Below are 21,127 nucleotides of genomic sequence, written 5' to 3' on the forward strand. Positions count from 1 at the left end.
ATACTTCATCCACTACTGCCTTTTAGTACTTATTTATTTGAATTCAAATTATGAGATGAGATCAACTAAGACAGAACAGAAAAAACTGAAGAATAACAACAACAAATACACATATATGAATAGGATAGCCAGTGTCAAGTGTAAACCGATCTTTATAATCATGTGATTATCAGAATGTCTTATTTGAACATTATCTATGATTTTTAGGACTTTACGTATCGAGTCAAATATACAAACAAAGGCTTTTATTGTGAAACCTCGTCCCGGAAGTGCTGCTCTGCTGTGCAGCGGAGCCCCGGCTGCGCACCGGGCTGCGTTGATTGAGGTTTTGATCCAACGCGCTCACAGACGGATCCGCGGCTCCGTGTTCGCCTCCACAAACTACTGCCGTTATCCCCCGGGCGGGGTTCTTCTTCTTCTTCTTTTTCTTCATCCTCTTCCTCCTGCACAGCTTCAGCGAAATCCTCCTCCTCTTTTCTTTCTTTCTCTCTCTCTCTCCTCTTCTTCTTCTTCTTCTTCTCCTCTCCAGAGGGTCGGACCGCCGACAGAGAGGATTAAAAGGCCGCTGCCGGTTCCACTGCAACAGGTCGAGGAGGTGCTGATACACATACATGATAATACCAATAATGAGGATGAGGAGGATGATGATGATGAGGCGGATGTGAGTGGAGCGCACGGAGGAGACGCGCGCGCCGCAGAGGAGGAGGAGGAGGAGGAGGAGGAGGAGGAGGAGGCGTTGATGGTCCGGGCTGCATGGGTGCGACAGAGCGGACAGCCGCCGACATGATGCCGGTGAGCGGGCCGTCACCTGCAGTGTGGCTATGATTTATGATTTATGATTCATGATTCATGATTTATGATTTATTATTTATCATTGCATAAAAAACAGATTCCCTTAATTTCACGTGTTGTAAAAAAATATATTTTAAAACTCAAATATGAACATATTAAGGTTAAGGTGACATTTTAATGAAAGCAGTGTCACAAATGGGTAACATATGTTAATATAGTTTAAACTGCTTTAATAATGTATATTTAAAGGTTTAAATAAAGTCGTTGTGTTAAAGTTGCTGAGGGTCTGTGACCTTTAGAGCACGGAGGTCACGTCCTTATGTGAATAAACTTAGTCCACAACATGTTGGTGAAATGGTATCCATAGGTGATGATTTTACAGGAATTTAAGTCCAAAAAACTATAAAAAATAAAGATTTAAAGGTCTTTTAAAAAACAACCTTTCTTATATTTAATTTTATTAAATTAAATAGAAAGAAAATATAATTGGACATCCGGCTAACAGAAGAAACGGATCATGAAGAATCAAAGTAACTCCTACAGTCCTGTGTGGTTCATTCTTATACATATGTCATGGATAATATTATATAAAAATATACATATTTAATGTACAATAATATAATATACATATTTAATGTAAAATAATATATAATAATATACATATTTAATATGTTACATTTCTTTTTTTTGGGACATGAACGTAAAATTAACATGACTCACCCTACTGTTAATATACTCTCCCTGTATATTAATAATAATGCCCCTTTCACCAATAACAATAACAATATAGCATAACTGTGAAGCTTTAATTCTGATTTATGGACATTATCAGGGATTCAAATATCTTAAAAGTTACAGCCGCAACTAATGCGTTGCTTTTGTATTGTTTACATTTTTCCCTAAAATAATGAATTTTAAAAATCCCCAAATAAATAAAAAATATCACCAAAGAAGGAAAACTCATCTTCCCCATTCACAGAATGTGAATACCTATTATTATTGTTTATTATTTAAAATGTGACTCGACAAACAAAACAGATTTTAAACTGTTGAAGTAACAAATATAAGCAGATAAAACTAATTACACGACTTTACACGCTTACACGACCTGACTGAGAGATCAATAATATAATAATAATAATATAATATTAATGTAATAATATATTAATCGACGCGTGGAGGAGTTCCCCAGTCGAGCGTTGACCTTTCCATCCGCGCTGCAGTGCTGCTGCTTCTGCCTTTTTACTTCTTCTTCTCTTTTTATTTTTTACATTTTAGGGTTTTTTCTCCTCCTCCACCCATAAATATATATTTACATTTTTAGAAAAGATGTATTGATTAAGTAATAAACTGCTGCTGTAGTTTTTTAATCAAACAAACAGGAGGAAATGGAGCGTTATGCATGGGGACTATTTTCAACGGCGGATGAATCCACATTTAGTGACCTACAGTGAGTGTTTGTGGCAGCAGGAAGGTGTGTGTGTGTGTGTGTGTGTGTGTGATGGACGGACGGACATCAGGCACAGGATACTTGTTATGATTTGGCTCTAAATAGTTCATAATAGTTAATATTAGTGAACAAGAAATGTAGACTCTCCTCAGGCTTCTCCTGTGAGATCAAACCCTCGGTACGGTGGGCGGGGCTTAAGGGGAAGCACGACTTCAATCAACAACAACAAAACATATTACATCTAAATCCATTCCAGTGATTTGCATTCACCTCTTTAAAGAAAAAAATGTTTAAAAAGATAATCCATGTTTTTCCTGCGGAGCTCCATGAACTTCTAAAAATGAAGGTCGAGCCTTGAAGGTCAGACTCAGGGTTTAGAGGCCCGTGTGCAGACTCACTACCGAGGCAGCAGAGCAACGCGGGCCGTCTTGGACTTTGACCCTCTCGCTCAAACATCATGCGCCGCAAAGGATTGTGGGTCAGAAGAGCCATGTCGGGTCGGTCGCGTGTTAAATGATGAAATGAGGAACACGAGTAGATGGAGGAAGAGGAAGAGGAGGAAGGCCCGCTGGAGGAACCAGAGAGCTGGAGTTCTCCTTCCTGAACCCTGATTGTTATTCACACAGCAGCGTGTGACAGTGACTGGCATTCAGAGAGCTGCAGCCCTGACAACAGGAAGAAAACACACACACACACACACACACACACACATCGTCTCAGTGACGGTCGTCGGGTTCAGGTGCTCGACTCCCGAAAAAAAAGCTGAAATCATCCCTGAGATGTTTCGTGCTTCCTTGCTGGTTGTTAGCCCACAGCCTCGTCTTGCAGGCGTGCAGAGCTCGCCTTGCTGCTTGGTAACTGTTTGCCACAGTGACCAGAAACACACACACACACGCACACACACACACACACACACTGTTCAAGGTCATGCGGGAAGAGTTTGAAAGCCGGTATTCCTCACGATGAGGAACTCTGTGAAAGGGAACCAGATTACAGGGAAATACAAAGATGAAAAGATTCTGGTACCGGGTCCTTAACTCTCCTGGTTCCGGATCCTTCACTTTTCCGGTACTGGGTCCTTAACTCTTCTGGTTCCGGGTCCTTAACTCTTCTGGTTCCGGTCCTTAACTCTTCTGGTACCGGGTCCTTAACTCTCCTGGTACCGGTCCTTAACTCTTCTGGTTCCGGGTCCTTAACTCTTCTGGTTCCGGTCCTTAACTCTTCTGGTACCGGGTCCTTAACTTTTCCGGTACCGGGTCCTTAACTCTTCCGGTACCGGTCCTTAACTCTTCTGGTTCCGGGTCCTTAACTTTTCCGGTACCAGGTCCTGAACTCTTCTGGTTCCGGATCCTTAACTCTTCCGGTTCCGGTCCTTAACTCTCCTGGTACCGGGTCCTTAACTTTTCCGGTACCGGGTCCTTAACTCTTCTGGTACCAGAGGGGAGGGGGGGGAGGGTCCTTTTGATTCTGTTCCTCTGACCCGGTTTGACTGCGTCGTTAATCCGTTCACGTCACGGTGTAATTCGACGGGCCTTTGGGTTTAGGGGCGTCGGCCTCAGACAAAAGGCAGCTTGCCCGTTGGTCGATCGGTCGTCGGGGATTTTACCCGGCGACTCGATTCCCGCAGCGACAGACGATCAATTAGCGGCTAATTAGTGACTCTGGGAGATGATGCTCCGCAGCCGGCGGCCAATCAGAGCGCAGCGCCCGAGCTCACAACAAGAGCTGACTGTGATTCCTGAACAGCAGGTGTGTGTGTGTGTGTGTGTGTGTGTGTGTGTGTGTGTGTGTGTGTGTGTGTGTCTCATTAATCCTCTTCCGGTGGTCACGTGACGCATGTCGGCCATATGGCTCCTCAACATTTGGGAGGTGGCAGCTGCCGCCTGTTTGCCTCGACGTTTTAGATCTTATTTTTCGTAAACGTGTGTTTTCAAAACTGTTAAAGAGAAAATTATTTAGTGAAGATAAAATTAAACCTTTTATATTTAGATATAAATATTAGGGATATAATCACATCAATGATACGAGGTATTTAACAAATAAGAAGAGAATGAAAACATGTTTCTCTTCAAAATTATTTTTGTTTTTAAAGTAACAGTAAAAATGTGTGATTAAAATCACAAACTGTCTGACCGGCACTTTGCATTAAAGAAAACAACAACAACAACAACAACAACTCCTTAAATCAGACGTACAAACACCAGTTGGAGCTCATTGGTGATCGACTGGTTTCAGGGTCATTGAACCAGAACCGTGTGTTCGATTCTGGCCTCCAGACCTGTTGTTGCATGATCTCTCTCTTTCTCTATCTCCCTTTCTCCCTCCCCCTCTCCCTCTCAAATGAAGGAGGGTATGAGCCCTAACATGATAACACCCTAATGAAGGATGTTACTTGAGACCCACACAGTGAGCTGTGTGCCGTGTGTTCGATGCCTGTTGAGGCTCCATGTCGGTGAATCCTTGTTGTTGTTGTTGACGTGTTTCAGGCCTCCATTAATTTCCTCATGTTATTGTTATTGTTGTGTGTCGGCGGCTTTAAGCTGCAGGACGCTGAGCTAACTCCTGGATTAAGAGCTGCTCACGAGTTAATGAGGCAGACACACAGACAACAGACAGACAGACAGACACCTCCCAGGGACGTATGGAGCTGACGACAGGAGGTCTCACTCTGCCTCGTCGTCGGCGTCCCGAGGGACAGGCGGCGGGTTCCCGGTCGGCTTCGGGTTTCCCGCCTGACGGCAGCGACCCACTTCCTGCCTGGAGGAGGAAGCGGCGCTCCAGTTTCCTCATGTAGGACAGCTCCTTCCTGTCTGAGGCCGGCCAGCTCATCCTCTCAGTTTCTTCAGCTGAGGCTGAAACATTAAACATCAAACATTAAACATTAAACATCAAACTCTGAATTATTTAATCTGTAAAAGGAAAGTTTTCTGTTTCCATGTCCAGTCTGTAAATGTGCTTTACGAATAAAGGTTATTCAATTCATCATTGAAGTCCTCCTCCGAGCCTTTGAGCAAGTCGTTTCTCCGGCACCGGCAACCCGGCAGCACGAACACGAGCTTGAAACGCTGCCCCCCACCACACACACACACACACCCTGCTGGAGTAACAGATGGCCCCAGTGCATCATGGGAGTTATGTCCACAAATATATCTGTTATAGTCCTGAACGGCGCGGGAGGCGTCCGTGAAGGAGGAGGAGGCGGGTGGAGCGTGGAGCGTAACCACGGCGACGCCATCTGCCGCGCCGTAGCGACGCAGCGGGCCGTGTTCACGAGGTTCTGCTCGCCACTCGTTTTGGGTGCAATGCTCTGATTGGTTACGGAGAACACACAGATCCAAAATGGAGGACACTGCGTCTCCATCGGGCGTCGTTAGTGATCAGCGACTCGCTCACCTGGACAGGTGCGTTCAGAACAGAGAGAACCAGAAGAGGAGAAACGAAATGATTCAAACACTGAAAACTGAAAACAGGAAGAAACTAAAACATCAGAAAGAAAAACACACAAAGAGACACAACATGTGACCTGGAACATGACACAAGTGTGTGTGTGTGTGTGTGTATGTGTCTGTGTGTGTGTCTATGTGTGTGTGTCTGTGTGTGTGTCTGTGTGTGTGTCTGTGTGTGTGTATGTGTGTGTTTGGCTCTGTGTGTGTGTGTGTGTGTGTGTGTGTGTCTATGTGTGTGTTTGTGTCTATGTGTGTGTCTATGTGTGTGTTTGGCTCTGTGTGTGTGTCTGTGTGTGTGTCTTTGGCTCTGTGTGTCTATGTGTGTGTGTCTGTGTGTCTCTGTGTGTTTGGCTCTGTGTCTGTGTGTGTTTGGCTCTGTGTGTGTGTGTGTCTATGTGTGTGTCTGCGTGTGTGTCTGTGTGTGTGTCTATGTGTGTGTGTCTGTGTGTCTATGTGTGTGTGTCTCTGTGTGTGTGTTTCTGTGTGTGTGTGTCTATGTGTGTGTGTCTGTGTGTCTCTGTGTGTGTGTGTCTCTGTGTGTGTGTTTGGCTCTGTGTGTGTGTCTGTGTGTGTCTCTGTGTGTGTGTTTGGCTCTGTGTGTGTGTGTCTATGTGTGTGTGTTTGGCTCTGTGTGTCTGTGTGTGTCTATGTGTGTCTCTGTGTGTGTTTGGCTGTGTGTGTGTGTGTCTATGTGTGTGTGTGTGTGTGTGTGTGTGTGTGTGTCTGTGTGTGTCTATGTGTGTGTGTGTGTGTGTGTGTGTCTCTGTGTGTGTGTGTGTGTCTGTGTGTTTGGCTCTATGTGTGTGTCTATGTGTGTGTCTATGTGTGTGTGTGTGTGTGTGTGTCTGTGTGTGTGTGTGTTTGGCTCTATGTGTGTGTCTATGTGTGTGTGTGTGTGTGTGTGTGTGTGTGTGTGTGTCCTAGATGTTCCTCACCGTGTACCTCAGCAGCAGTGACCAGCAGGTCCTCGAGGTCCCCGTTACCCCGGAGACGCTGTGCAGCGACGTGGTGGCGCTCTGCCAGGAGCCGGGCGAGGCCGAGTGCCACCTGGCCGAGGCGTGGAGGGGCTCCGGTGAGTCCGACCTCGCCTCACACACACACACACACACACACACACACACTCCTCATCCCACTTCCTTGAGACCAACCTGTGTGTGTGTGTGTGTTGTCGTTTATTTTTCAACCAATCAGAGCGCGCCGTTGGAGAAGGGGAGCGGATGTTGGAGGTGTTGCAGCGATGGGGGCAGCAGATGGGGGAGGTCCGCTACGTTCTGCGCCACCAGAGAGCTCCGGGTAGGAACACGAGGGGGAAAGGGGGAGGTGCTTCCTCCGATTGGTCGAACCTCCAAACTCCTCCTCGGTCACAGAGATAAGGGTTCGTCGGACCGTGTGGGTCAGGAATGCTCGAGGGTCACTTACACTTTTCCTGGACTGGAAAACCAAATTAAAAATCGATGTTCCGACCAGATTCCTCGCTGCGGGGGCGTCGACTCGAATCATTTATTTATTCTTCGTCTGGGTCCAAAACTTCAAATGTAAATAATCCATTTGGGGTCTTTTTGTTCTTCCTGGGAAGTCGTTTCCCCCCAAAGGAAAACAGAGATGTGAGTGATCTTTAAATCTGGTTCTGATTCAGTTTAAAGCCTGAACAGAATTACCGGAACAGTTACGGTTACACAAGCTTTAAACTTTAAAACCCAAAGGAGGAGTTATGTTTCGACATGCTTCTATTTATTTATTTATTTCCTTTATTTAATCTCATTTTATGTTCAATAGGTTAACTTCTCTCAGCTCCAAATTTAAAGAAATAAGACGCCTGCATCTTTCATCACTTGGTAGAAAAATATATATTTTTTTATTCGTCTTAAATTGAAACTGAGACGGCCCAAACTAATCTGGATTAGTCGTAAAAGTGCCGAGGCGACGCTCGTTGTTATAAAGAGTTTAAATACTAAAACGTCTCCAGTTGTTGGCGTGCATGTGGAGGTGAAGTCAACAGCAGGAGGCTCAGCGTTACACACTGTAATCAGCTTATGACTCCAGGGAGTGTGTGTGTGTGTGTGTGTGTGTGTGTGTGTGTGTGTGTGTGTGTGTGTGTGTGTGTGTGTGTGTGTGTGTGTGTGTGTGTGTGTGTGTGTGTGTGTGTGTGTGATTTGTTGTCTATTCCTGTCCCAAAAACCAAGAAATCCCCTCTGAGGTTTTCCTGCTCCGACTTTTTTCATTGTTAACCTCGATCTCCAAAATACTGTGACCCCCACACACACACACACACAAAACAAACCATGACCTCAGAGGATAAAGCTGTTCCTCAAACCCGCGTGTTCGTCGGTTCCTACATGTTTTCTGACTTCCTGTCTGTGGCTGTCAGCTCAAAGCTCATTGGTTCCTGTTGAAAACGTTTAAAAAAAACACACACACACACACAAATAGATATTTTTTTATTTTCAGTAATTTCCTAAAACAGCTGCTCACTGTCGTTTTTTTGTCAAACAGGAGCGAATCCTGCATTTTCAGATTAATCCACATTTCGTCAGAATAAACGTCAGAATAAAACACGACAACCAGATTTCAGATCTGTGCCGTTCTTTCCAGAACGTATATCTGGCCGTCGATGTTTAGCACTAATACAAAGAATTAGTTTGATGTCGATATCTGTGAGAGTTTACGAGGATATAACTGTGTGTCATCAGCATAATTATGATCTCAGAGGTAGATTTCAAGACGTCATTATTTTTGCAGTTATTTGGTCTTAAACCAAAAGTATTGGACACATTTAAAATATTTGACCCATAGAGTAAAAGTCAGAGAATCCCTATTAATCCTTGGGGACCATATCTGTGTGAGATGTCATTGTAATCCATCCATAAAGTTTATCATAAATTACATTCTGGTCGCTCCTTAGCTAAAAAATGTGAAATCAGCATTAACGGTAATTGTTTAAAAATGTCCAGGTGGATCCAGAGCGGACCATCAGATGATGAAGAGGAACCAGGCGAAGGCTTCTGTGGAGAGCTGTCTGGACAACGGGGTGAGACACTCTTCAGCCGTGGTTAGCCTAGCTTAGCACAAAGACTGGAAGTAAAGGGAAAGTGTTAGCCACCGCTCCACGGAAAGAGAAGCTACATCCAGCAGGTAGGTGGTGAACTCTGACTGTGTGTGTGTGTGTGTGTGTGTGTGTGTGTGTGTGCGTGTGTGTGTGTGTGTGTTGCAGGTCTCAGCTCCCCGTCTGGACGTGACGCTGAGCGACCTCCAGGACCTGGCAACCCGGCAGCAGCAGCAGATCAATGCACAGCAGCAGCTGCTGGCCTCCAAGGTGCCAAACATCCCATAATAGTTTAGATTAAAAAAATATAACTGGAAGACTATTCTGTAAAAAATATACAATCTAGAGAATATTTTAGTCTGGGACAACAAAGAAATAAAAACACATTTTCTTATAAATAATCGCTTTTCGAGCCTCAAGTGGCCATGCGGGGAACTGCAGGCACACCTCACGCACGCTGCGGACAGCATTTTAAAAATGGGTACGCTCGCATAAAGAAGCAGGTGGACAGTTTCTTTTTTTATCCCAGGAATCTAAATATACAGGAAAATGAACATTTATACAAAAAAGAAAAAACAGTGTCGGCATGAAAGAAATAAAATAGAACATTTGTCAACGGAGGCTTTCTGGTGAAGTCTCCCTGACTTCAATCTGCCGGTGTGCAGCGGATGAAGTTTGATCTTTGAACTTTCTTCTCAACATGATTTTTTTTCCTCCTTGCGGCTGCAGGAGCAGCGTCTGCACTGCCTGCAGCAGCAGGAGACGTGTGAGCAGGAGCGTCTGCAGCAGCTCAGAGAGAACGCTCACAACCAGGAGGCCAAGCTGAGGCGGGTCCGGGCCCTGAGGGGCCAGGTGGAGCAGAAACGCCTCAGCAACAGCAAGCTAGGTCGGTGCTCCGGCTCCGCCGAGGCGTATTTATTAAGGCTTTTAAAATTGTTTTTCTGGAGCTGAAGCCACACATTCTGTCCCAGAAAGATGTTTGTATTAAAAAACACAAAAATGCCATGTCAACATTTTTATGACACGGTGTGTGTTTGCAAGAGTGTTTCCTTTTTGTTAATGCATTAAACGGAGAAGTTAACAGAAGTTTTATTGTCGATGTATTTAATTTGAGAAATGTCATATATATATATATGTAAATATAATACAGTATATAATATATATATGTACATATACACACATATATATATATAAATAAATATATGTATATATATAAATGTATATACACACATATTTATATATATATTATATTAATATATATATATATATATATATATATTATATATTTATAATATATGTGTATATATATTTATATCGATGTGTATATATACACACATATATATAAATAAATGAATAGATATAAATGTATATACACACATATATATATATATATTATATTAATATATATATATTATATATTTATAATATATGTGTATATATATTTATATCGATGTGTATATATACACACATATATATATATTATATATTTATAATATATGTGTATATATACACACATATACATATTATATTATATATATGTATATATTTATATATACAATTAAATACATATTTACATGTCTGGGTTTGTTGCTGCAGTGGAGGAGATCGAGCAGATGACCGGTCTGTTCCAGCAGAAGCAGAGGGAGCTGCTGGTCGCCGTGTCGCGGGTGGAGGAGATGAGCGACCAGCTGGAGACGCTGAGGAGCAACAGGCTGGAGCCCCCTCTTCATCCTCCTCCTCCTCTCCTTCATCACCACAACACCTCCTCCACCGCTGAGCTGGAGCGCCTCTACAAAGAGCTGCAGGTGAGACCTCCGCGTGGCTTCGGGGGTCTTCAGTCCTCCCGTCGATGATCTGGACCGACTTGAAGCTCTGCTGGCCGAAGCTAAAGATCATCTTCACTCTCGATTAAATTGCTCATGACTTTCTCGATTAATTGATTAATTGTTTGGTCTAAAATGTCATAAAGTGGGAAAGTCAACTTTAGACTGTTCTGGATGTTGGAATATCAGGAGACCGACTGACTAGCTTATCATGATGGGCGACTGTGGGTCAGCGGTTATCAAGTACAGGAGGCTAGTACGTCTTTCAATCAGGGGGTTGGCGGTTCAATCCCCGCCTTCGTCGATGTGTCCTTGAGCAAGACACGTAACCCTGAGTTTCTCCCCGTAGCTGTGTGTATGAATGTAACATGTAAAGTGTCTTTGAGTACCGTAAAAAGCGCTCGATAGATGAAATGGTTATTAGCGGCGTGCTGGTGTAGCTAGCCTGAACTCAGCGGGAACGCTATGCTAACTAGCTGTTTGCAGCTTCCGTCGTACCATTTAAAAACACTTTGTTTTGTCTCTGCGCTGCGTCTCCGACGCGGCAGCTGAGGAACAAGTTGAACCAGGACCAGAGCGGCCGGCTGCAGCAGCAGAGGGACAGCCTGAGCAAGAGGAACCTGGAGGTGGTGTCCATGGACCGCCGGCTGGCCGAGCTCCGCCAGCGGCTCTGGAAGAAGAAGGCCGCGCTGCAGCAGAAAGAGAACCTGCCGGTGAGCGCCGGCAACCCGCAGAATCACTTTCAATCGATCCGTTTCATGCTGGAGCAACGTGGCGACGACTGAGCAGCTACGCGCTAACGGCGCTACGTGCTAACGGCGCTACGTGCTAACGCCGCTAATGGTGTTTACCTGGGGCTGAACCGGAGGGCGGGAGTTACGCTTTTTGATCGTTACGTCAGCGCTAACTGCTGTTTGAGTAAAAGTAAGAAGATCAAACTGTAGAAATATTCTGTAAGTCAAAGTCCTGCATTTAACCCTCCTGTTACCTTTCGGGTCAATTTGACCCCATTCAATGTTTAATGTCGGTGTTCTTTGGGGTCAATTTGACCCCAGGCTGTTTTTCACTGTGTCAAACATATAAGAAATATCAACTTTTTTATATATTTAAAGGGCTATTTAGGTAGTCAACAAACAAACATAAAGTGCCTCACACTTAAACTTGGGAAACAATATTAATTCTAATAATTTTCTGGAGGTTTTAATTACTGGGGTCAAATTGACCCCGAGGGTAAAATATGTCAGTAAATATAAAGGTAACAGGAGGGTTAAACATTGAATGGGGTCAAATTGACCCTAAGGTAACAGGAGGGTTAAAAGGTAATTTGAGTAGAAGTATGTAAGTATAATCAGGAAAATGTACTTCAAATTAAAATGTCCCCTGTGACTGTTTAATTATATATTATATCATCCGATTATTTAGAACTGATCACATTTTGCAAACCTCAATATTATTTCATTTTATTTAAATTACAATTATTAACATTATCCAGAGGAAAAGCTGCAAATCCTCACGCCTGTGAAGCTGGAACGAACCATGAAATGGTTTTACGTGAAGAAAAGGAGAAACGCCATCAAAATAGTTCCCAATTAATTTCAACTCGTTGACATTTTACTGAACTGTTTGTTAAATTTTCAATTCAATTCAGTTTATTTTGTATAGCCCGTTATCACAAATTACAAATGTGCCTCAGAGGGCTTTAGGATCTCCACATACGACGTCCCCGTCACATCGGATCAGCAAAAAGTCCCAAGAAATAGAGAAAAATCCTTTCCAATATCTCATCGCCCCTCCAGGTGGCGTCAGACGGAGCGGCCCCTCAGCTCGGCGTGGGCTCCAGAGTGGCGGCGGTGGGGCCGTACATCCAGTCGTCGAGCTCCCAGGGGCCTCCGGTGTCGGCTCGCCACGAGGTTCTGGTGAAGCCGGCGTACCCGGACGGCACCGCCACGCTGCCCATGCACGACGCGTCCCAGAAGCCGCCTCCCAGACCGGTCAAACCCGCCTCAGGTCCCTGAAGTCACTGTGAGGCGTTTCTACTCGACGGTCCAAGCGTCACTTGGACCGGTTGGTGACCGGTTTCTCTCTTTCCAGGTCTTTCCACGTCAAAAGTGACCACGCTCTCGGACTGGAGCTACCCGGAGCCCGGCGGCGGTTACAGCCACGCCTCCACCCTGCCTCGCATGTCCAGCCTCAGCAACTCGGGTCAGCTGGAGCACGACTCCGATATAGATGATGTGACGGTTGCGGTGGTGATGATGATGATGATGAGGAGGAAGAGGCCCTGATGTCTTTTCCTTTTCTTTTTTTTTCGTAGGCGCTAAGACCCTCACAGATCAAAAGGCCTTCTCTGGGTCTGACGTCCCGCCCCCTGTCCCCTCCAATCACATCGCTGAGAGCCTGCTGAGGGACAACCAGGTACCAAGGGACTCTCACTTCCATTACGGGGATGAACCAATAGAATCACACTGTGACGTCCTCCTCCCATGTGACTTTTCTACTCGAGTTAACTGAGAATAAGAATAGTGAATGTATTTAAAGGGACAGGAACGCCTTGCAGAGCGATACAGCTTCTGAACTTGAGCTCTGAATTGTTTCTTCGTTACATTTCAGCTTGTTATGTTCATAAAAAGTATTTGATTGTCACCTTTCTTTCAGTGTATAAGTACGCCAGAGTACCTGTGTCCTTTGTTTCCTTCGCATTGAAAATGAGGAAGGTTATGTTTTTATCGCCGTGTATTTATTTAGTTATTAATTTATTTATTTGTAAGCGTGTTATTCGCATAACACAAAAAGTGTTAAACCGAATCGCATGAAATTTGGTGGGATGATTGGATATTATCCGGGGACCATTTGATTAGATTTTGGGATCAATCGGGTCAAAGGTCAAGGTCAAGGTCATGGAAAGGTCAACATCTTCTTTTTACCATAGCGGTCAATTTTTATCCAATTGGCATGCAACTAATGCCAACATGTTCATAATTCAATGCCCAATCTTGTGATATGCGAAGGTATGCGCTCTACCGAGTGCCCGTTCTAGTTAACTCTGTATTTATCCTTCAGGCTTCCGGCAAAGGTTCCAACACGATGACGGCTCCGCCTCCAATTCCCACCAAGCCCAAACCGTCCTCCTCCTCCTCCTCCTCCTCCTCCGGCCCGCCGACCTTCTCCAAGAAGCCCCCCTACTGCACCGGCACCTTCCCCGGTAAGGTGCGCCCGGTCGGGGGCCAGCTCCGGGCCCCGGGGGGAGTCCACTCCAGCCACACGCTCCCTCTGCCCAACAAGCAGGAGAGTCCGCCGGCCGCCGCCGTGCGACCGTACACCGCCGAGCTCTCGGAGGCTCCGCCCCCTCCGCTGCAGAAGCCTCAGACTCTGGCGGCTTCGTCCATCTACTCCATGTACACCCAGCAGGGGAAGGGCTACCAGGGCCAGGGCACGCTGACCCGCAGCCAGCCCAGAGGTGACGCGCCCACACACACCGTTAGCTAAAACTCTTCTTGCTAAAACTCTTTTAGCTAACGTGTTTTACATGTTTTTATGGCCACAAACATTGGATTCTGGATTTCTGATTATTGGGTAATGGATTAACTGATGATTGGTTTCTCTTCTCAGTGTACGGGAAACCAGTGCTCCCAGCTAGCGGGGGTCAGCCGACCGCCGCCTCCGACCTCGCGACCTCCGAAGGCATCGAGGCCGCCGGCGGTCGCCGAGGCAGCGGCGAGGGCGTCGGGGCGGAGTCGGCGGAGCGCGGCACCCCGCGGCCGCTGAGCCCCACCAAGCTCCTCCCCTTCCTGTCCAACCCTCACAGGAACTCCAGCGACGCCGACCTGGAGGCCCTGCGGCGCCGGCTGCACCACGCGCCGCGGCCCCTGAAGAAGCGCGGCTCCATCACGGAGCCCGAGGGCCCGGCGGGCCCCAACATCCAGAAGCTGCTCTATCAGAAAACCACCCTGGCCGCCATGGAGACCGTCGCCATGGAGACGGTCGGCCCGGCGGGGACGTACGTCCGGGATCGCGAGGACGGGACGGGCGGCGGCCAGGCGAGAGCCGAGACCCCGGAGGACGGTCTGACTCCGCCCCCTCTGCCCCCCCGCGCGCCCGTCCCCGACCCTGCCGCCGCCTGCCGCTCCCTGCCGCCGCCTCAGGAGAGAAACGACGACGACGACGAGGAGGAGGAGGTTTGTCCGTCCGCCTCCGTCCACCTGGACTACTTCGCCGATGAGTTCCCGCCCTACCCGCCCCCACCGTACCCGTCCTGTGGGGAGGGGCATCAGGGAGATGACGGCCTCAGCCTGCAGCCGCCGGAGGTCACGGGACAGGTGACGGCGCCCCCGGTGAGTCGACAGGTGTACGAGAATAACCCAATTTACGCTTTTGCTACTCAAATTATCACGACGGCCGAAATAATAACGGAGGATCGACCTCTTCCCCCTCTCAGGGGAAGAGGTCGATCCTCCGTCAGGCCGACTCGGGGCGGATCGACCACGGCATGCGGGTCAAGTTCAACCCTCTGGCGCTGCTGCTGGACTCGTCTCTGGAGGGCGAGTACGACCTCGTCCAGAGGGTCATCTACGACGTGAGTGCGTGTTCTTAATCTGCCGGCGGACCCCGCCGACGTCGTACACACCGTCCGCCGTTTCCCCCGGCAGGTGGACGACCCCAGCTCGCCGAACGACGAGGGCATCACGGCGCTGCACAACGCCGTCTGCGCCGGCCACACGGAGATCGTCAAGTTCCTGGTTCAGTTCGGGGTCAACGCCAACGCGGCCGACAGCGACGGCTGGTGAGTGAAGACGACGTCCTCCTCTTCCTCCTCTTCCTCCTCCTCCTCCGATTGAATCCCTCCCTCGTCCCCAGGACCCCCCTCCACTGCGCCGCCTCCTGTAACAACGTCCAGGTCTGCAAGTTCCTGGTGGAGTCGGGGGCGGCGGTGTTCGCCACCACGTACAGCGACATGCAGACGGCCGCCAACAAGTGTGAGGAGATGGAGGACGGCTACGCCCAGTGCTCCCAGTTCCTCTACGGTGAGACCCAACACGGCCTCTTCAGAGCGCTCGTTTCACGTGGAAAACACCCCCACCCAGATCGGGTTTGGGACCCTTTGGTTTGTTCAATGAGGAGATTTCTTGGTCCTCTGAGATGATTTTGTAGTTCAAGGAGACCTCGAGGAGTTTGTGTTGACTCCAAAGGGTTCAGGGGGTATTTACCGAAGTCCAGTGGTTCTCTGAGGCGGTTTTGTGGCAATCAGATCGAGAAACCTTCGTTTTTCGATGGTTTTGTGAGAAAGGTGTCACTGGTTTTCGGGAGCTTCCAACACGGTTCTGGTGGCGTCTGAATGAGCCTGAATGGATCATTTCAAGTGTGTTCCAGAAGCAAAATAAGGTTCCTTCTGTTCGGCGATAGAAGAAGAGTCAGAGAGGAAGTTCTACGTGAAGAAGGCTTCATGGGGAAGTTGTGTGGATGTTGTGGGTCTCCAAGGACCCATTGACGATCCAGGGGTCCACATCACATCTGAGGGTGTTTCATGGTCCTGAGATACAGGTTTGAGGCGGTCTCAGGGCTCCTCAAGGAGCTCTCACACGTTGAGGGTTCATTGAGGAGCCCTAAAGGAAACAACGAGGGTGCGTAGATACGGAAGTTCATGGACCCCTGATGGTGTTTCAGGGTCATGAAGGAGGTGTCATGTTACAGAAGTAGTGCGGTGGTCAGTTGACATCGACTGTGATCTTGATCGGAGTTTCTAAACGTCTCTCTCTCTCTCTCTCCCGGCAGGCGTCCAGGAGAAGATGGGCGTGATGAACCGCGGCGTGGTCTACGCCCTGTGGGACTACGAGCCTCGGGGCGAGGACGAGCTGGGCTTCGTGGAGGGCGACTGCATGACGGTGCTGCGGCGCGAGGACGAGGTGGAGACGGAGTGGTGGTGGGCGCGGTGCGGCGACCGGGAGGGCTACATCCCCCGCAACCTGCTGGGGGTGAGTTCCCAGAGCATTTAAAACCGCAAAAAGACACATATTTTATTTTTTTAATTTTAATTTTAATGATGCACAGAAGAATTTTGCGGGAGCCGGCCTTTCGGCTTGATTACGTAGTTACCGGTAACTCTTGATTATTATTATTTTTCTTTTATTTCCCATGAATGTTTTTGAAAGAAATTGTTATTTGGCACTCATTGTGGATTTGAGAGCAGATGAAAAAAAAAAAATAAAAAAAAAAAAATACTATTTAGTTTATTTACTATTTAGTCTAGCTTTTTTTAAATTATTTTATTATTACAGATTTTATACTGTTTATTTTGAGTTTTTATGCCATGAATTTAGTATTTGTTCCTATTTCTTACTTTATTTTGCTCAAATTGTACTTCTTTACCGTTTTAACTCAATCAATTTGAATTAAATGTATTTGTTTACTTCACTTAACTTAATTTAGTGTGCATAATCTCAGACAGTTTATTATCAGATATTTCCGGAGAAATGTCCATGCGGCGCGAAATTTTGATTGACGGTAAAAATGGAAGAATCCATTTCACCTCAAAGCCTTCACACATCTTCACCTGAAGCTTTATTCCCTGTGAGTGTTGAGTTGTACGTTTTGGTAAAAGCTCCCTCGATCCTTCCAAAGGGATTGATTGGATGTGAACCCTCTCCAACTTTCCCAAATCACATTTCCTTCCCTGTAGGAACCTCCAGTTCACGTCCTGCTCTCCACATTGACCTCCACGGGGAATTGAACCGTCGACCCTGACTTCTTAAATCTCATTAGTGGTTTAACCCTCCTGTTACCTTTAGGGTCAATTTGACCCCATTTAATGTTTAATGTCGGTGTTCTTTGGGGTCAATTTGACCCCAGGCTGTTTTTCACTGTGTCAAACATAGAAGAAATATCAACTTTTTAATATATTTAAAGGGCTATTTAGGTAGTCAACAAACAAACATAAAGTACCTCACACTTAAACTTGGGAAACAATATTAATTCTAATAATTTTCTGGAGGTTTTAATTGCTGGGGTCAAATTGACCCCGAGGGTAAAATATGTCAGTAAATGTGAAGGTAACAGGAGGGTTAATACACAAATGTGAAGCTGTTCTGAGAACCCCGTTCCTCGGTAATGAAATGTTATCTTAATGGTGTTTTTAACGAGGAATTCCTTTCCCCTCTTTATTGCTCAGCTCTATCTGAGGATCAAGCTGCGGCAGAGGACCCTGGCGTGACCGGAGGAAGGACCTCTGAGAGAAGGAGTCCGAACCTCTGGACTCGAGGCTGCCGTTTAAAAAAAGAAACTCGGGTTGTTTTCTGACCGTCTGTCGGACACGTTGGAGCTCAAGAAGAAGAAACGATCGCTCGCCGGCTTCCTGTGGTGAAAAGAACCGATTACCAGTTCACCGAATTCATCAGCTGATGTTTGACTTGTTCAGTCTTCTTCACCTCCGACAGCCGAGGCATCGGGGCCCGAAAACAGGACAGGGGAAAACAAGTGTTTGGGGTTTGTGTTGTAATTAGTTTGTTTCATCCTTTTTTAAAGATTTCATAGAAAGAAAGAAAGAAAGAAAGAGGCTCGACGACATGCAACACAGGTTGCTTGGTTTTCTTAGTTTTCACTGGTTTCACCAAATGTAGCAAATATGGGAATTATAACACATTTAGGACGTTTTCACCAAATATGGAGAAATATTTATGTCGGCCAAAGTCAGTTTTTCTCCTTTTTTTGTGCTCTAAAGTAAAAAATAACAACTTGTGGGAACAAGTTAATAATGTGTGGGAACCAGTTCAGGAATCAAGGGAACAAGTTAAAGACTTAAGAGAACAAGTTAACAACTTGTGTGAACAAGTTAATGATTTAAGGGAACAAGTTAAGGACTTAGGAAACAAGATAATAACTTTTGGGAACAAGTTAAAGACTTATGGAACAAGTTAAGGACTTAGGGGACAAGTTAAGGACTTAGGGGACAACATAACTTGTGGGAACAAGTTAGTGACTTAAGGGAACAAGATAATAACTTTTGGGAACAAGTTAAGGACTTAGGGAACAAGTTAAAGACTTAGGGAACAAGTTAAGGACTTAGGAAACAAGATAACAATTTGTGCAAACAAGGACGATAAATTGTGAAGCAAGAAAGAAAGAAAGAAAGAAAGGGTTCTCTCTCTGTCGAGCAGATTATGTTCCACCAGGTAATATTTAAATGATTTAATAATTTGTCGCCAGTTTTGGCTACTTCTGTTTTTGATGTTCCCTGAAACACGATCTACGCCTGGAACTGGTTCAAGAGAATGAAACAGTTTTTTTAAATTATTGTTATAAAACTTTATTTATAAAAGTCCGTCTGGCCGCAGCACAGAATGTGTCGTTTGTTTAAAAAGATACTTTAAAAAAAACTCTTCCATGTTCAGGAGATCATCAGTAGATTTCATATATTATCATTTAATAATGTTTTGTGATGAAACTAAGGACTTAAATTACAAACTCTCTCTCAGTATTTGGTCTACCATCGTGGACCGGTAGATTATTACATTTAAAATCAGTTGAAATCGTCTCCAAAGACGATTTCAGATGCAAGTGGTGTGTTTTTTACTTGGCAAACCGCTAACCGCTAACCGTCTCCACCCGCTTCCTGTCTTTGTGCTAAGCTAAGCTAAATACATCTCAGATATGGAACGGATGTATTCACATCCCACTCTGGAGAACAGGAAGATTCATTTATTCATAAAAAAGAAAAAATATTCACACTTTCTGTCCTCAGCGTTTCATTTTTTTTAAACCTGCAAAAAAATATAATAATACAAATGATTTAAAATGAGTTTCCACCACGTTGTTGAACGGTTTATTCATGAGCTGGAGGGACAGTCGGGAGAATCCACTCTTTATGTTTAAATGTTCAGCTGACCTCGAGGGGGCGTAGCACACTTTGACCTCTAGGAGTCAGCGTCACATGCAGAACAATCGTAAAAACAAAGTGCAAAGAGCTCCATTTGAACGGTAAGCAGTTGCCATGGAGATTACATTCTATATTAAAAGTTTACAATTGCACAGAACCTCAGAATAAAAACAAATGGAATAAAAATAAAACAGTTTCAACACGACTATGACGTCACACTTTAAATGAGAAGATGAGAGCATGCCGGTTATGTTTACTTGCTGCATCAGACCTTCTCAACAAGGTATCCCACCAGTGGATTATTAGTTATTGTAGACGTGTTATTGAATATCAGGCTTTGTGCTGCAGAGCCACGTCGACGGAACAGAGGGAAAAGTCATCACGATCAAAAGTGAATAAAGTGCAAAAGAACGGATCGTAGTGGGAGGAGCCAGTGGTCTGGGGGGATGTTGGGTGTCGGGAGTCAATAAATGAGGCTTAATCTGATAATAATGTGTTCCAACGTTCTTTAATCTGGTGAAATACGTGTGAAATTTTGATAATCTAATCCTTAAATTAATCAATAAAAACTAGAATTCTTTACGATTGTAAAGTGAAGATTTTTTTCCACTATTTCTGTCGACTTACTGATTTATTTTTGAAGCGCAAAAAGTATTTCACGGATTAATCAGTCGTGAAACTCAACAGCCGGTGCAGCTTCGCCGCTGTAAGACTTTCACTGTCATGAAGTCGACGACCTCGCCGCCGATTGAAGAGCACACATGTCGTGTTTGTCCACACCAACTGACCTCTGACCCCCGACGGTTACGGGCAACATGCAAAGTGTTCGACGAGAAGACGTCTCACTCTGTGGAGAAAGAAACGACCCGACCCCCCTCTTCAGATTTCATATTTGGTCTGAGCGAGCGGAGATGTTGAGTTGTGCCGTGGGCAAAACGGACCGCTCAGACCTTCATGTCCCGTCTCGTTAGAAACAAGTCCTTCTCAAACCCCCTCAAAAAAAAAGAATCCTGCTGTCTTCTCACGACAGAAACATCCGACGGGATCAGATTAAACGTCCTGGCTTAAATCCACCGAGGTCAGCCGGCTTTAAGTCGAGACATTAACGTCTGCTGGGAGGAAGATGAAGATGGTGATGATGAAGATGGTGATGATGATCAGCATCATGATCAGGACAGAAGTATAGATCCAGGACGGGAGGATTAGAAACTGCCGGCATGTGCAGATACGTCTATGACGCCCGACCAGCCGCGGGGTTTCTCACGGGTTTCTCACGGGTTTCTCGCGGGGTTTCTCAGCATCTGTCGGCCGGGGGTCTCTGGTGGTCCTGCTGCAGGTTCTGGTTCTGGTTCTGGTTCTGGTCCTGATTCTGGGCGTCGGGCAGCAGGCGGGTGACGTGGCCGATGCCTTTGGTGACGCCCTCCCTGAAGAGCAGCTTGGCGCCCAGTCGCAGGTACTCAGGGTGCTTGATGAAGCAGAAACGAACCACGGCTCGCTCGCCCGTACGCAGCTCCTCCTGAGAGAGAGAGAGAGATGGGGAGAGAGATAGGGAGGGAGAGTGAGTGAGAGAGATAGGGAGGGAGAGAGTGAGTGAGAGAGGAAGAGAGAGTGAGAGACAGAGAGATAGGGAGAGAGAGAGTGAGTGAGAGGAAGAGAGAGACAGAGTGAGATGCGGTCACATGTCGTAACATAAAGCCGCCACCAGAT

At 46.1% G+C, this 21,127-nt stretch overlaps 1 protein-coding gene and 1 long non-coding RNA gene across 2 annotated transcripts; one reads left to right on the forward strand and one right to left on the reverse strand.

Moving 5' to 3' along the window:
- The first annotated feature begins 186 nt into the window (after positions 1–186).
- LOC130190121 (apoptosis-stimulating of p53 protein 2-like) lies at positions 187–20,000 on the forward strand. Its single transcript, XM_056409324.1, has 18 exons — positions 187–792; positions 6,613–6,760; positions 6,880–6,981; positions 8,640–8,716; positions 8,900–9,001; positions 9,461–9,617; positions 10,328–10,536; positions 11,103–11,267; positions 12,351–12,561; positions 12,646–12,756; positions 12,869–12,969; positions 13,615–14,011; positions 14,164–14,885; positions 14,990–15,127; positions 15,201–15,334; positions 15,409–15,575; positions 16,324–16,523; positions 17,717–20,000. Exons 1-18 carry the CDS (start codon positions 754–756, stop codon positions 17,756–17,758), a joined length of 3,222 nt encoding a protein of 1,073 aa, XP_056265299.1. The 5' UTR covers positions 187–753; the 3' UTR covers positions 17,759–20,000.
- Positions 2,144–6,707, reverse strand: LOC130190122 (uncharacterized). Its single transcript, XR_008830910.1, has 3 exons — positions 6,624–6,707; positions 5,336–5,635; positions 2,144–5,094 (listed from the first exon to the last, which is right to left on the reverse strand). It is a non-coding gene; the product is annotated as an uncharacterized LOC130190122 (long non-coding RNA).
- Positions 20,001–21,127: the final 1,127 nt, after the last annotated feature.

This window comes from Pseudoliparis swirei, chromosome 24 (assembly GCF_029220125.1).
Source record: "Pseudoliparis swirei isolate HS2019 ecotype Mariana Trench chromosome 24, NWPU_hadal_v1, whole genome shotgun sequence".
Classification (NCBI taxonomy): Eukaryota; Metazoa; Chordata; class Actinopteri; order Perciformes; family Liparidae; genus Pseudoliparis; species Pseudoliparis swirei.